Source organism: Cylas formicarius, unplaced genomic scaffold (genome assembly GCF_029955315.1).
Source record: "Cylas formicarius isolate icCylForm1 unplaced genomic scaffold, icCylForm1.1 PGA_scaffold_25__1_contigs__length_1324815, whole genome shotgun sequence".
Classification (NCBI taxonomy): domain Eukaryota; kingdom Metazoa; phylum Arthropoda; class Insecta; order Coleoptera; family Brentidae; genus Cylas; species Cylas formicarius.
This window is the reverse complement of record NW_026844294.1, coordinates 167501-184722: the sequence shown is the minus strand read 5'-3', so window position 1 is coordinate 184722 and position 17222 is coordinate 167501. Positions and strand designations below refer to the sequence as shown.

Below are 17222 nucleotides of genomic sequence, written 5' to 3'. Positions count from 1 at the left end.
TATTCTTTATGATAAAACATCTGGTTTTTGTATTGCATTAATTATTTTTCCACAAATTCGTAAATCCTGCAACCATCGGAGATAAAACAATAATAAATTAGGGATTATGGAAATTATTTTCACATAAAAATTAAGATTGTTATATTAAATACCTTTTATTTGTAAAATGTATGTTTCTTTATGAAATAAATTCCAGTAATACGTTCTTTATGCGATCATCAACGATATTTTTAGAATCTTGAAATTTATAGACATGTATGTTTTCTTACCATCATTTGACTGTAGTTGGGTCTATCATAATTTCTAATACTTTGGATGGTGATTTCAGGTAAAAATAACTAAATTTCATTACATTAGATAACAATTTTTAATTAATATAACTTTATGAGACACATTTATTTATCTTTGATTCAAACCATCTCAGTTGAAATATAACGATTTTTCATGATGATAGTTCCTTGTTTGTATTAATTTTGGAGTTTCATATTTACTGAAAATAGAAAACAATAAATTAAAAGACCTGAAAAACAAAAGTATATTCAAAGTTATTATTTTATGAAATTCATTTTAAAATGTATCTTTAATAACTAATCAATGGTAATCCTTATATATTCATTGATAAATTAAAACAATGTTCAATTTTCTTTCTTTCATTATTATAAATTACTAACAATTAAATTTCAGTCAAATAATAATCTTAATATGGCAATCAATAATTAATATTTTCATCAGCAAAAATGTATAATTGAAATTTTCCAGTAAATGAAATTTAAAATTGTAAAACTCTACTAAACATAAAAATTCAATCTAAAAATGATAAATATTTTTAAACATGATTTAATCATTCACGTGATATTTCCTTGATATAAAAGTAACTACAATTCTTTCAATGAAACACTAATTTTCAGTCGACAAAATTTTATAAATGATCTTTACCCATATCCGATTGTATAAAAAGGGAGAAAGCCTCGTATTTTCTGCTTACCGAGTGCTTTGCTTTAACATGAGCAAGATTGGGAGTCTTCGGAATGACCCTGATCGATCGGGATTCAGTGCATGGTATTACTAGCCCAAAGAAGTTGCTAACCTTCTATAGAAAGGGTGGCATTTTGGACGTTCTTCTAGAGCGGTCTGGTGGCCTAAATGCTTGGACGCCCACGAGTGCACCCCCCTTCAATATCAATACCAATATCCATATCCGATAAAAATAATTTTAAACGAATTATAATGATTCTTGACAATGAAACTTTTAAAAGTTGTGTAATATCAATATATACTTTCTAATTTATCTTGTTCATATTCTATATAATTCCATTTTAGAGTAAATTGTGGTATCTTTCTATAACTGAAAAACAAATAGAGGTTAGAAACAGTAATATAAACAATAAGTTTAAACATTACATACCTTTCATTTATTAATGTTTGCAAATTGACGTTTTACCACAGATTCTTATAGATTCTTTATGTATTCTAAGGTTATAAGAATGCATTGAATAATCTCTCAACTATTAATGACATCACAAATCCTCAACATACCTCAAGAGTAATAGAAACAAACATATTCATCGCGACCTAATAATAACAAATATTTGTAAAAATTAGGCTTATGTTAGTCTTTTTTTTTATTTTAATGTAAAATGTATATGTATTTTTTTTTACTTCTGATTCAACAGGTTTTGTTCTTGTTGTTGTTGTTGTTGTTTGAAGGAGTGTTTGTGTGTCTAAATAAAAAAAAACACTAAAGAGAGGACGCTAAACTTGCAAAATGTTTAAGTTTTTTTCTGCATTCGTCGGAGTGAAGGCGCGCTACTTGTAACTCGCTCTGCAGCAGGGCAATTTTAGTTTCAGTCTCTTTGATCCGGTTCTCGTTTCGCACCAGCTGCGACTCTAAAGCCATTTTCAACTGGAACGCTTCGCATACCACCCTTCTTTCTTCGTCGTCGATAAACGTATCGAACCAACCGGAGGAGGAGGATGAGCCGGTATGCTGCTGCTGCTGCTGCTGCTGAACCGTTTCTTCGCTTTTTCTTTTTTTTTGCGAGCCTTTGGGGGTGTCGTCGCACTACGGCGCCGTTTTGACGGTTTTCTTACTTGGTGTTGTTGCACTTCCGGTGGTGGTTTTGGCGGCGGCGGCGTATAATGTATGTCGTAGCTCGTTAAAAATTCGTAGAACTCTTCGGGGAGCGATATTTGCTGCTGCTGCTGCTCCATGACGCGCGCCCGACACGACTGTTACATCGACACTGAGACTTATAATACATTCGCGACGTCAATCCACGAATCGTGCGACTTGTCCAATCCCAACCAGCGTACCAAAACTTTTTTACCGCGCCTGCGCAGAACCTTTTCAACGAGATAGACGTCAGGATTGGCCGTTTTTTGCAATTCTTCTTCGTGTTCGTGATCTGCACTTTGACCACAATAGTTTGGTGGTCCAATTCGGCGTGTATCCTTTGTTAAACACGTGTTTCGCTTTACTAATTCTAACCCACGTCACCCACTTTCAATTTCCTAGCTTCGAATATTTTCAGGTGACTGAAAGCGCTCTTCAAAAGTGAATCGGCGTTACTTTTATTCACCGCATTAGGTTTCATTCCCGTCGTTCTGTGTTTCTTGTTGTATTGTTGAACGACAGAGGGCAGCACGTCTGTCCAGCGGTACGCAATGCAATTTTTCTTTGAGTGTCCTTATTACCCGTTCGACTATCGCAGCCTGTTTCTTACTGTACGTACTATAATGATTAATTCCTTGCCCAGATCCGTTTGCAGGTTTTTTGGGTGTCGATCCCGTGCCACTTTTAGAATTTTGGCGAAGGCCTTGGTCACATCCCTACTGGTTTTTCTTTTTAACGGTTCGCACCACACGTATTTTGAAAAAAAAAAAAACCAATCGATAACAACCAATATAAATTTAAAGTTTTTATTTTGTTTAGCATATCGGTCGAGCTGGGCCAAATCGGCCTGCCACCACGCATATGGATGCAATTTTTGCCGGAATTCGAAATCGCCATTTCTGTCCAACGAGACGTAGTTATTTTGTTCTGAAATATTGTGACGTGATTCCTAGGACCAATAGCAAGGAGCCTTATCACGAGATTGAAAGGACCAATAACGATTCGGAAGAGCGTGCGCATTGGAAGGAGTCGCTATTGAAGTTTCGTGAAGCGGTGGCGTGTTAATATATTTTATTTTTTTTCAGTTTAATATACTGATGGTACGTGATAGCTGTGAGGGGTAATAAAAATCAAGAATGTAATCAAGTATTGCTTCAATTAAAATCTACAAATCTTTGTAAAATAGAAATATAAAAATGCGAAATTCCGTTGTAACGGTTTCGTCCGTTTGGCGCGTTTTCCATCCCCTCCCTTCGTGTAAATTTGGCACCCATTTGGTCCACAATAAAAAGAGCTGGGTCAGAAACGTCTCATTTTTACGCGTCGTTTCGAAGGTGTTAAATAAATTTTAAATAAATTTAAAAAGTGCTCTGGATTGTGTGGTACCGGCACGAGACAAAGCTCTGGTCGACACGGGCCTTAAAATCGAATTACCGCAAGGCTGTTCTGGAAGAATCGCACCCAGATCTGGATTAGCTGTGAAGAATTTTATTGACGTTGGAGGTATATACTTAGAATTTGTTTCTGAAGACGCGACGAGTAAAACGAGCATTTTTTAGCCGGCGTCGTAGATGAGGATTATAGGGGCGTTTTAAAGGTAGTTTTATTTAACCACTCCGACTCAGATTTCGATATTAAAAGTGGGGATAGAATTGCCCAACTCATATGCGAAAAAATTTACTATCCTGATTTGGAGGAAGTACAGGTGAGTAAATGATTTTTCCCAAGTTTGGCATTAGTTGCTTTTCATTATTTTAGGAATTAGGGGACACTGTCAGAGGTGAAGGTGGATTTGGATCTACTGGAACTAAATAATGTGATTTTTTTTTGGTAAATGCTTCCTAAATTTGGGTGTTTTTGTACTAGAAAAACAGTTTTTGATTGTATTATTCTCCTTCACTGTTTTTCATTTGATAGTTTAAATTATGTGTTCAAATATTTAATTTATGTTTAACCAAATATATAATTTAGTAATAGCGAAGTATTTTTTTTTAAATTAGACTTTAAGCTATATAAGTTGTAAAGGGGTTACATACAGCAGCAAAAAATTACTTTAATAACACACTTATTGAGTAAAACAGCTCAAGAAAATTATTAACCCGGAGGCCAACGCATCTTGAACGTGATAAACAGACTGAGCGCCCACAGCCCCATCATTAATAACAATTCGAAACCCTTGATCCAACTTCCTCGTTGCAGCTATTTTTCTAATTCTAATTCTTCTGTGATTATTAAATGTTGCATCCCAATCACCACCCATCGTTGTTGTTGTTGTTGTTCAGTCAACTAACACACACACAAAACTTACATTGTTTTTATAACTCCTACACAGTATTTATACATTTCATCCCCCTCCTATCGTCGAAATTGGACGGCACATTGAGTTTTAGTTATCTTGACCAAACACTTTGATAGCAAAAGTAGCGAACTGGACGCGATCAGGTATAACAAAATGAAAATAGTTTGTTTTTGATTCGGGGAAAAGTGCTTGTCGTCGTCGTCACCACTGCCTTGGACGCTTCTGGAGTTGTTTTTGTTTAAAGAGTCATTGCGGCTGCTGCTGCTACTGCTTACGATGCTTTGCCATTCTCCCTGATCTCCGTAACTGCGATCGGAGAAAACCAAACGAACTTTATAATTTTGGTGCACTGCACTCATTGGCAGTTTAATCTCAAACAGGTTGCCGTCCGTCGCCGCCAGATGCATCGGCGTCCAGGTGTCCGGCCATGAATAGGAAAAATTACGATTATCGACGTTTTTGAAACACACATATGCTTCAATTACCCCGATGGGTTTGTGAATATAAAATATATTTTGCGCTAATGTGGACAACAAAATAAACCTGGCGTTTAGCGTAGCCATCGCGTTCTCGAATGACACTGATCACCACGTCGTCAGCGCTTTTTTATAGCGCTCAAACAATGAAAACACCGATTTTGCGAGGGAGCCGGTCCGTCGATATGGGTTCTGCTGTCAGGCCGGTTGTAATGCACAAAACACGGCAGATGTTTTCCCGGTAATTTGTGCCACATATTTAACAATTCGTAGGGTTTCACCCGTTCTATGAGGTATTGTGCCGGCAGCACTTTCAGGTCTTCGCTGTTCAAGTTCGTCGGATGGCTCAACAGTATTTTATCCATCGTGGTCACCCCCTAGTCGTCAGTTTCATTAACAAATTTATAATCTGTTGAAACACGCTCTCGCGTGGACAATTGATGCCTAATAGACTGAAATCCACGTGTCCTGCGTTGATCAATTTATTTAAAAAATTTCTCGCGTGGACAATTGATACCTAATAGACTGAAATCCACGGGTCCTGCGTTGATCAATTTATTTAAAAAGTTCGTTGTACTCGTAATTTGTGCCACATATTTCCTGCAATTACGCGTGCCTATTGCGTCATGATTCACGATTGCATCGTGGAACACCGGCCGCTTAGCGAAGTTGTCCGAACGTTGTCGTAATAAATACGAGGCAAATTTGATCGAGCGGCGCAATTCGTGGCGAAACATTGTGTGTATATTCGTGCTCCGAAAACACTTCTTCGAACAACTTCAATATGTCAATGAATAAAGGAGGTCCTTATTGCTGCTACTCCGCTGCTGGTAAGTTTTTGAAGAATTTTATTTTTTCTTAATTTTTTTAATTTTTTTTCTTCTTTTCAAAAGATTTAGCTCTCTGTCCCATCGACGAATCACACCTGTTGCTTAAGCGGCGCCCCACAAATCACGTCTGGAAGAAACACCCACAAGAGTGGCCGGCATGGAAGGAGCAGCAGCTAAATCAACACGTAGCAAGATTTAATGAAAAAATTGAAGAGGACCGGCAGTGGTACGCCTTGCAAGCTCAAAGGCAACAAAAAAAACAGCAACAAACGACAACCAATTGGACGGGACCAGTCACAACAGCAGATGATGATGAGTGGATACCAACAACAGTTGTAGTTCATATCAAACGACAACAAATTGGACGGGACCAGTCACAACAGCAGATGATGATTGGGATACCAACAACAGTTGTAGTTCATATTTAGATTTTTTGAAAAATAAAAAAACATAGTATAGAAAAAAATGTTTTGCATTTCACACAGATCCAATCCTCGTTAATCATAAAATTCGTCGGGAATTCTTAGAAGTTATCTGTAAAAAAAAAATCTTTAACTTTAACCTAGGGGGGAGTCACCGCACAAATCGGGCGAGTTGAGTGACAAAATGCTATTCAAAATTAACGAAGTTGTTAAGTTAATTAAAAAAAAAATGCCTATCGAAAATGGATACAATTTTTTAATCAAAAATATCGGAAAAAAAAAGTAAATTTATGTCTCCCCCGCTCTCGAACAAAGTAACTGCAGTACTAAATATACGCGGATCATAACTAGCGTTTTTATAGAGGGGACGTGGGAGATGATTTTTTATTCATATTTACGTGTTTTTTTTTTATAATACATGTTGCGCAGATCAAAATAAAACGACAAAGTTTTTTTTGAAAAAAAAAATATTTTTTTTTATTCAATAATGGTTATACTGGCGTATACCCATGAATATAATTCGAAAATATTATTTAGGGCTCAAATCCGTCGTCCTCCGCCCTTGTGAAACATACAGTTCGGTCTCTCTTTTTTCTCAAACTTTGGCGGCGGCGGCGGCGGAGGTACAGTTGCGTCGTGGCCGTCTCGTCGTCGTTTCTCGCCGTCGTCAAACTGTTCCACGTTAATGATGGTGGGCTTCCACGCCGACACTCCAGCCTCTTATCACGTCGTCCACCCTCGCATAGTCGACAAATCCCCCGCTGTATATCAATCCATGGAGGCGATCCTCCAACCACTGCACCCCCGCTTGTCGGCGGAGGACAGCCGCCCATATTCCTTTGGCGGCTTGAAAATGAAATGGCAGCTTTGACTGCCATTACATGCCGCCAACTCCTTGACGACGAAGCCCTCGCCGCCGTCTTGCAGCTGGAATCCCTGCATGTCGACCACCACGAACCGCATGTTTACCGCAAAATGTTTTGACTTCACAAACTTTGTACCACGAACTGGCGCCGCTCGATCAAATTTGCCTCGTATTTATTATTACGACAACGTTCGGACAATTTCGCTAAGCGGCCGGTGTTCCACGATGCAATCGTGAATGATGACGCAATAGGCGCGCGTATTTGCAGGAAATCCGTTTGTAGCCTCGATATCTAACTTAACGTCGACCGTGCTGGATTTCAGACTGTCGTTTCTTCTAGAACAATCGATGACGAATACGGCTCGACTTTTGAACGTTTCGTAGTTGAGCAGGGCGCATCTCTTCTCGCATCCCTTACAACTAGGATAGAAATCCGTGTAATTGTGATGCGCCTCCACAAAATCGTTCTTGTCAAAGTCGAGGCGCGAGCGTTCGTGAGGGTAATATTCTCCGTTTAGCGTTAGTCGTATATCTGTAATATCGATGTGATCGAAATAAGTGGCGTCTTTATTTTCATTATCTTTACGATTTGTTTGAAACGCGACGATCACATAGCGGGGACTCTCAACCGCCGCGCACGTTTTCACTGACCAAATTTCTTTGACAGTGCCCGCGGTCAGGGCTGGATGTTCGTGCAGTTCCCATCTTCGGTACTGTATCAGAATGGGCTGATCCGCTCGAATCGATTGCAACAATTGCAATTTGATTTCGTCGTTTGGAAATATATGTTTGACCCTGAGATCGACGCTATCAATTTTTAATTCCGCCGTGGTCGCCTCGCTGGAAATGACGGCGGCGGTGCCGGGCTTCGGAGTAATAACCATACAATTTTTGTTGTGTCTCGCCCGTACCAATCTTACGGTTTGTTTTCCGCACGTTATCATATTATAATCGTTGAAAATGTTCAAAAAATGACGCAATGGGATCCGCATGCTGAAAGATCCGTCCTTGTCGAGAATAACTCGTTGCGGGAAATTCCAGCCGGCGACGTCTAAATGCTTCGAATCCGTTCAGCTCGTAAGTCACAGTTTCGAAAAAAAAATGCTCCGGCATTGTTTACAAACTCCAAATCGTCGGTCCCCGTGAGCTTTTTTAGCTCGTAAGTCACAGTTTCGAAAAAAAAAATGCTCCGGCATTGTTTACAAACTCCAAATCGTCGGTTCCCGTGAGCCTTTTTAGCGTTCCTTTAACACAAATGGCGGCGTCGTGCATAAGCAACCACGCGTCTCCTTGATTGATCGTTATCTCGATTGTGTCATTGTTGAGAAATGATTTCACAAACGGGTGATAGGTGCAAATTTCCACGCGCTGAATCGACTCGTCATATTTTGGTTTTCTGTGTATGTCGAAAATTTGATTGGATAACATCGTAGCCCAGGGAACGAAGAAAGTGCTTGTTCGTCGGTGTAAGGCGTCCTTTACAGGTACCCCTCGGTCTCGTGACTGACTCTACCGACGGTTTGTTAGGACCTTTATATTCGACGACCTCGTTAAAAATCAACATTTATGATAGCTTTTTCAACTCCAATCTGACGATGATTTCCTCGCCTCGGAAATTGACCGGCTCGAAATTTTGATCCAGAACGTGTAGCGTAATGTTGTAGATTTCTCGCTTGTTTACCGGCAAGTAAGTTAGGTATTTCGGGGTTTCGTCGATCGCGTACCCCGGATCCACGGACAAGGCAAACTTGTAAATTGTGTGCGAAGATCTGTCGTTGTCGAACGCTCCGGACGTTATGTTGCTATCTATATGTATGGTTCTCACTTTTATTATGTCCACAGGCAAATCGGAACAGTGCACGCTGCGGGGTTCCAGAATTTTCCGCGAAAAACCCAACAGTTTTCCGATACTGTCGTCGTGATCTTTAAAGTTTATCCCGTACGTGTCGCTATAGATTTCAAAGTTTATCGTATTGTTGTTGGGCTTGATCGAGATCTCTTCTTTTAACTTTGCATTCTTGTCGACCGGATGTTTTTTCGGTAGATGCTCGTTAATGTAGTTTTCAATGTCACTAATTTCGTACGACCCGGTCGGAATGTTAATTACATTTTCGTGGTTGTCCTCGTTGAAATAATACAACTTATTCGAGCCGTTCTCAATGTTGGGGATGTTGTTGTACGAGTGGAATCCGATCAGAGCCAAACCGTACTCTACGCCTTCGTCCAAATGCAGCGGATTGACAAAGTCGATGGACAAAACCGAACTGTGTCCCTTCAACGTAAAGATGACGGACATGTTCTCTTTTGGGGGGAGGCGCGCGCTCCCTCGCTTTTATAGAGAAATTGCAAGCATAAATGGCCGCAATTGTACTGTGTAAATTTTTGATATCGGTCGTGGTTGTAGTAGATGTTGACGCCATTACCGCCGAAGTATTTAACCAATTCGACGGGCGGTTTTAGGTTACCGAAACTGTCGAAATAGTCGACATCCGTCCCCATCTTCTTGTAGGCTACCCAGTGAGTTCCTCGATTTCGACTCAAGTCCAAATTAACTATACCACACTCTTTCGATCTGATTCGTTCGGGTAAGGTGTCTCGCATAAAGACACCCCTAAAATAAGGTATTTTTAACTTGCGTGCCGCCGCCACTAAATCGATATCGTATAGGGCTCTTCTGGGCAGCTTTATAGGAAGTTTTTTTGCTTCTTCAGGTAGAGACCGAATCCGCCGCTCGGACTCTTTTTCAAAAATAACTCCAAACCGGTCTTCCCGATCTCTTCCATTGCGCGGTCGTGTCGAATGTCCTCCTCTAGTTTCTTTCGTGCGTTTTGAACATCGATGACTGTTTTGGCAATGGCAGCGGCACCGCCCGAGAGCGAACCCAAAGCCCCGAGGGCACCCAATAACGGTAAAAGGGGTAAAATTCCCCCCTTCTTTTTCGATTCGAACGGTATAATGCGGGCACCTTAATTTTTTTACGCCCGCCCGCCTTTTTGACGGCGTCTCTGCCCGCCCGAAGCGCCTCCGACGCACCGCGCTTTAAAGTTGTCGGATTATCGTGGTGTAACAATTGTTTTTTCTTCAATGCGTTGCGAATTTTTTTAACGATCCCCTGTCGAAAGGAAACGGGGCTACGCTGCTTGCGGGATACTTTAATTTTCTTGCGCCCACCCGCCTTCTTTTTTTTAGCCCCGAGCGACGTCGTTTCTGCTGCTGCTGCTTCCGCTGCTTTGGTTGGCCCATACCGAGCTTGCATTTGGCCTTAACTGTGGCAGTGACAAGGAACGCTCCCGCTTTTTCACCAAACTTCGCGTCTTTCGCTTTTACTCGCTCCCACGCACGCTTTTCCAACTCTTTATTCGCTTTGTGGCGCTCCTCGAGCGATTGGTGTTGCGAATAAGCAATACACGCCGCGTATAAAGGATTCACGCCGCTATCGCCGCGACTAAGCCGTTTTTTCAATTTCGTCCCCGGTCCGCAAAATTGATAACCGGGAAAGTGTAGTTCGAAAGGTAACTTATTTATCAGCGTGTTAACGAGGCCGCTTCCGGACGCAAAGTATAACATACTGACAAAATGAAATTACGGAGTGTCTATATATATACAAGGGGGGAGGTGGTTGAAGTAATGCGGGGTGATGCCGCACTCTCCCTCATCGAAAATTTAGATTCTGGTTTCGTTTAAAGATTTTTTTTTTTTGCGGGAACAAGAATGTCATCAACAGGAACACCGGGATGGTCGATTAACTGGACGCAAAAAGAAGAAGAAGAAGACCTTCCTCGATAAATATTTGTTATTGTATATATAGTTTTCTTTAATTAAGCTTGGACACGCGGGGCGCCTCGCGGTGACGCAGCCGCTGATAGGAATAATGTCGAGAGCGCGCGCGCGCGACATCTAGCAGCAACGGGACGGAACCGACGGTACATAATTAGCTCGGCATTAAAGTGACCGTTCAACGACGGATGGGTTTTCGCGGCAGCCCCCCCCCCCCCGAGATGGTGTTGGCGAAGGGGGGGGGGCGGGGACTCTACCAGCGGGGGCTACGCCCCCCCGCGCGGATGGGGCCCCAGAACGGTACGCGGGCGAACGGACAAAGACAACGGTTTGGTTGGCACCACGGACCACGGTTAGCACCACGGACCACGGTTGGCACCACTGACAACGGTTTGGTTAGGTTGGCACTACGGACAACGATTTGGTTAGGATGGCACCACGGACGACGGTTTGGTTAGGTTAGGGCGAGCGGCCTATGGGCGAATGGCCTATGGGCGAGTGGCCCATGGCCGGGGGGCCCGTGGCCGGGAAGCCAAAAAGTGAGGTTATGTGGGCCTGGATGTCTCTTTATTCATCTATTTGCTTGGTTGTGCGTTTTTTACGTATAGTGGCATAGTCAGAATGTAACGAACACGCATAGTAGGCCCACCTGGACGTACCATCGTAGGCCTTGAGCGCTGTCAGTTCTGACGCGAGTGTCAGTCGGCAACGAGTTGATACAGAGATTTTACCTCGTATAGCTGTTTAAATTCTGTTTTCATCCCAACAAACTGTTCCTACCCATTTTTTATAATAATAAATAACGTTTGCTTGAGTGCGGATTGTTACTTTAAGTAAGCGAATGTAACAAGAGCTATTTCGAATAGAAATCTTATAAGGCCAAACTAAGTCTATTTTGCCATAGTTTTAGATACTTTCTTTGTCGGTAAAATTTACAAAGTAATTTTCAGTATTTTTTGAGTGTGATTTATAAATTTTGAATCTCTTGTACGTCCCGAGTAAGTATTTTATTGGGGTGTTTTCAAAAAAGTCGTAATCAGAGTTTTTTGTGTATAATAATTTTGTATGTATATATTATATATATTACTGTTTTTTCATATGAAGGGAATCATATCTTACGGTGAGTTTCTAATTTTCAATAGGTACGTTACTGTAAATTTTAATAGTACTTTTAAGAACTAGTTGAATGATATATAAAAAATAAACCATTTTATCAAAACGCATTTAAATATACCAATTAAATATCAAATTTTTATTTTTGAAAAACTTTTCTTATGCTCAATTAAATAAAAAAATATTTACTAGCCTATTTTTAATTTTGAATTTATTAAGTTATTTTAAAAATTACAATTGTCATAAAAAATACACAAGAAGGAAAAATTGTGTAAAGTAAGAGGTTTATTAAACGAAATAAGTTTTTAGTGCATAGGCGTACATAGAGAAAAGTTGGGGATACAATACTATACCTTTTTATGTACACAATCTACATGCAAGTTATATGTATATAACTCGCCACAGTAAATAATAGTTTCAACAAAATATGTGAAAAATTGGGAAATTTATAAATGAAAATGTTATTTTAATAATAAATTTTAAAGCCCTTAAAAATTGGTTCTTTTAGAAATTTTAGAAATTAGTCTCGAAAATAAAAAATAGCTTAATGAAAGTCACAATATTTTTCTTATATTTCGACTCACCCTGTACAACATATTTGAATAGAATAATAGTACATTATGCAACAGCGGAGAGAGTGTTTAATAATCGAGTGACTTAAAAAGTTTGCCAAACGTGTTGCATATTATACTTTTTCTACGACCGTTGTATTAGTCTGTATTGTTAATAACGAGTAGTGTTTTTTTAACTCTTATTATGTAGAGTTATTTATATAAAGAATACTTAAAGACTTTTCCTGAAGATCTCGTACTTTCGACCCGGTGACCGGTCTCAGCTCTCTAATTATATTTAAAAATATAATTTTATATATAGGGACTCCTTGAAAAAAGAAAAAATGATAAATAGAGATATATATCTGTATACCGAGTTTGTGGCCGTCCTTGGTAGGTTTCGCTTTTCAAAATTGGGTACTTGGAATTTCGAGTCCCTATCAAACTAAATTTAAAAATTTATATTACACTCGTCGCTTTCAACAATAATATGACTTAACATTCTTTTTTACCGTTTATTACATTTTTCGATTCACTATTTTCTTCTCATTATGCTTGCTTAATGTTTACCATAAATACCTAGTTCAGGTTCAATTTTATCATTTTTTTTCTCCAAAATGTGATAAAACTAAAACTTTAACTTAGCTGCCATTTCTACTCGCAAGTTTGCTACATGCGCTTATGTCAGATTTATCTAGATAAATGTGTTGCATAGTATAGAGGGTCATTTAAAATTAACGATTCTGACATAAACGCAAAATTCAAAAAGTTTATAAAATTTCTTTTAAACAATATATAATATGATATATGTATGTAGGTAGATTTTTCTAAATAACTGCCATAATTTTTTAAATATTATTTTAATATATTTCTCTAAATTTCTTGACTTGAACCGTCATTTTGTGGTCACACAGATACATTTTTTCATCTACGTTCTCAACAGCTTTAGTGCTGGGTATTTGTTCAGTGCTGGGGGTGCGATTTATTACCATAAATTTCGTTTTTTGACTTTTCAATTGACAAAGTTCACTCTCTCGACTCTCAATAAGTCTTGACATTTTCTGCTCATCTTTGGCCATTAGTGCTCCTTAAGATTGCGATTTTAAAAGATTTATTTCAACGTAGTTAAGCAATCGCAGTAATTTTGATATGTAGTGTGTTGAAAATAAAAAGAAACGGGGTTTCAAAATCTTCAATTAAACTGATTTAGAAATTTGGAGGTGGCCTAAAGTAGGTGATTTTTTTTTATTTTCACCAGTGGGGTCATCGTAAATCTGACATTGAATATTTAGCTTTTTATAGTAAGCTTTTTAAAAAATAAATTAAATAAAAAATGATCTCTTGTCTTGATGTCATCCGTCGATCGGTTTCCGAAAAAATCTTATTTGTTTATTAGAACTAAATTAAAGAAATCAAAAAAAATATCTAAAGCTGAGATAGTTTGAAAATAAAAACATTCATTAGTTACACATAAAAGAACGAATCTAAATTTAATTTTTAAGTTTAACTCAGCACTATATTTTGCTCATTTTTGGTTGGCATTTGCCGCTTTTTTAGTTTTTTATATAATAACTAACCAAAACTAAAAAAGAAGGAAGTTTCAACCAAAACTGTTCGGAGGCAAACTTGAAAAATTCAGTAAACTAAAATTTTTTAATTACACTATTATACAGGGCAACAAATATTTTGTGATTTGCTGTTTTTCATATTTTTACAGATATGGGGACTGAGCTAATAAAAGTAAAATGTTTTTTTGTTTGTGTCGTGCAACATTTTTTAAATTATTTTTGAGATGTCATATTTATTGTTTTTAAAATAGTAGAACAGTGGTGTCTTGAGGTTCTTGTTAAAAATGATAATACTATACTTGTGTTTTTTTGTGGCCAAGAGAGTTAGACGTCAAATTACAGCCCCGTTTAAAAAACAATACTACACTTCTGTTAAGTAAAAATTGTTGATCAAGATAAACTTTGGGAACCACAAACATTAGTTTGTAAGGTATGTAAAGAAATAAGATATTGGAAAAAATGAACCCTATCTTTTGGGATACTTATAGAGCATGTTATATAGTATATAGAGTTAACAAATCGCCTATTTCTGGATGTGCAATGTTCGTGAATTTAATATTAAAAATTTGTAAAACGTTGTTTATCCGAACCTCAAGCTTGCAGTTAGGCCAGTGCCACATGGCTCAGATCTCCCAATACCTGAGAATCTAGCCAATTTAGAAAAATAATACCACCAGTTTTTCTGAACCTGGTAGCTATGTATTGTGATATATGAAGTGCTTCACAGCAATCACAGTTATTTTCACAAAGAAAACTTACTGACTCAGGTTTACCTAAGAATCTATTCGAAATTTTAGCATCTAGACGTCACAATTTATAGGCTATATTGATTCATATGATTCATATTCCTAATTTAATAATGAAATTTGGCACAGACTACAATTTTGAGGACTTGAAGCTTTTTATTGATTGACATCCAAGAGAATCTGGAATTACTGCTTGAGAAAATAAAATACACTATTGTTCAGTGCTTTGTGGTGACTTAAAAATTGTGGTACTTCTACCAGGTCAGTAGTCAGGATATACGACGTACTACTGTTTTTGAATGATAGGGACAGTAGAAACAAACAGCAACATTGGGTAAAAAAGAACTGCTCAAAAAGGGTTTTAACCTAACTCCCATATCAAAATGATAATCTTATTGAATCGCGAAAAATTCTCTTACCACCTCTTCGGAAAATTTCCCGCTCTCTCAGACGCAAAATTAAAGAAAAGAAGAGAATTTTTGTAAGTCTTTAAATAACGTAATTAATGAAACATCAAAACTTTGTGACTACCATGATTGAATCATTTCATTTACTGGTGTCAAGGTTTGGCAGGAAACAACAAATATCCAAATTACAAATACATTGTGGAAAACACGATAGATAATTTTAGGGAAATGAGATGCAATATATGTATAAAACTACACTTTTTACCCCTCAACGGGACTACTTTCCGATAATCTTGGGGCCGTGAGTGAGGAGCAAAGTAAGAAGTTCCACCAAAATATAAAAATTTGAACGAAGATGTCAGAAAGTAGCAAGATATTTCAAAACTAACTGAAGAATTTTAAGTGGGGTGTCCCTATAACAGTTCTATTTCATTTTATGATTTCTCAGCGGTTGGAGCGTAACCACTATTTACATTAATGTCTAAACGTCTGTCTTGTGGTTGAACAAGTAAGGTGACCTGATTGAGACAGATAAGACCGTGGATTCTACTTCCTGGTTTGAAAATAAGCTTATAGGAACGAAACCACTAGATCAATAAGTACACTAATATAAATAAAAATATTACATAGGTTTGATTGTGAGCTAGCAGGACAATACAATATCCGATATTCTGGTTGTTGGTTAGATAGTTGGTTGGTTGGTGTTATTGATTTGGATTATCACTGAAAACAATCTATTTACAAATAGCGGGGGCAAAATCTCACCTGATTCAATTTCTAGAAAATGACTACTTTTCGTTCTTCCAGTTATCATCAGGTCTTTTGTTTTCCTGATTTTACGGTTCTTCAATTATAATACCCGAGATGTGGAGAAGACAATGCATGGCAATCAGTTCCGGCGAAACCAAATTAACCAATTAAGTGATTCGATCTTAACCACGGTTCTTGTAATATATTTTATATTTCGGTTTTTTTTATATGGGGATCCTTAATGTGTAAGTGTAAGGACACACAAGATTTGCAGTAATCGAATAGAAGTTCCCATTAATTTGTTTTATAATATTACTCAGGTGCAAATAACGCAACTGGTTAACATTTATTACAAAGAGAAATATTTTAATTTTTGTATATGTATTTAATCTAATTTTAAAATATTTTTTCTTTAAATAACAAATTTGTGGTGAGAAAGTATTCTTTATCAACTTTTTGTTTTTTTGTTTATGTTTTGCTGCATTCGTTCGTTTTTAAGAGCGAAATAACTAACCAAAAGTTTTTAACTTTCGATGAGATTTTTTTGCTGGCCCGCTGCTGCCCTTTTGCCAGGGTTGTAAGCGACAAACCATAATAATATATAATATTTTTCTTATAGCAAACTTTCATTTTTCTCTTATTTCTCGAATTTAAAGACAACCAACGCCCAAAATTTATTCCACAGTGTGTTTTAATATTATGGTAAGTAGTAACATTTTCATGGCCAAAGCAACACTTAACGAAATGCTGTATATAAGTTAAGGTAATCATATCCTCGGCAGTTTCTAAAAATTGTACAAATTGGACAAATAAAAAAAAATATAGTTTTACCAAAATTAACTTTTTGCATTATTGCGGAACTGTATTTATATGGTAATCAAATTGTTGGTTTTTGGATCTCTGAGGTAGTTTGGGTTGCCGATACCCGAAATAAACTAAAACTCGGACGAACGTCCACTGCTGTGGATCCGTCTATAACAACATAAGCAAAGAAAAAGTGCATTGGATTGTTTAATAGAACAATTAAACTAGCAATCTTGAAAATTTCAATACCAGAAAACTAAATGGCGACAATTTTGTAATCTATTAGAGCAGAAAGAAAACAAAGAGTCTATGATGGAGATAATAGCTATTGACGAACACACTTTGGCAGGTATCGCGTGTTTCTATAGGCTATAAAAAGCAACAATGGATGGATAATTCCAATGGATGATGTAAATCCCAGAGTACACCCAATTGCTGGTTCCTACAGGTAAAAATGGGTAATGAGTAAACGTACTTTTAACAGATTTTATATAGGTGCCG

The 17222-nt window shown here is 37.8% G+C and overlaps 1 protein-coding gene across 1 annotated transcript; it reads left to right on the top strand.

Moving 5' to 3' along the window:
- Positions 1-3468: 3468 nt before the first annotated feature.
- On the top strand, positions 3469-4023 carry LOC132697599 (deoxyuridine 5'-triphosphate nucleotidohydrolase-like; the record flags this gene model as incomplete). The annotated part of the gene is made up of 3 exons (XM_060663153.1): positions 3469-3616; positions 3673-3818; positions 3872-4023. Coding segments are annotated over 3 exons (351 nt in total), but the record flags the coding sequence as incomplete, so codon positions are not given.
- Between the last annotated feature and the right edge of the window lie 13199 nt (positions 4024-17222).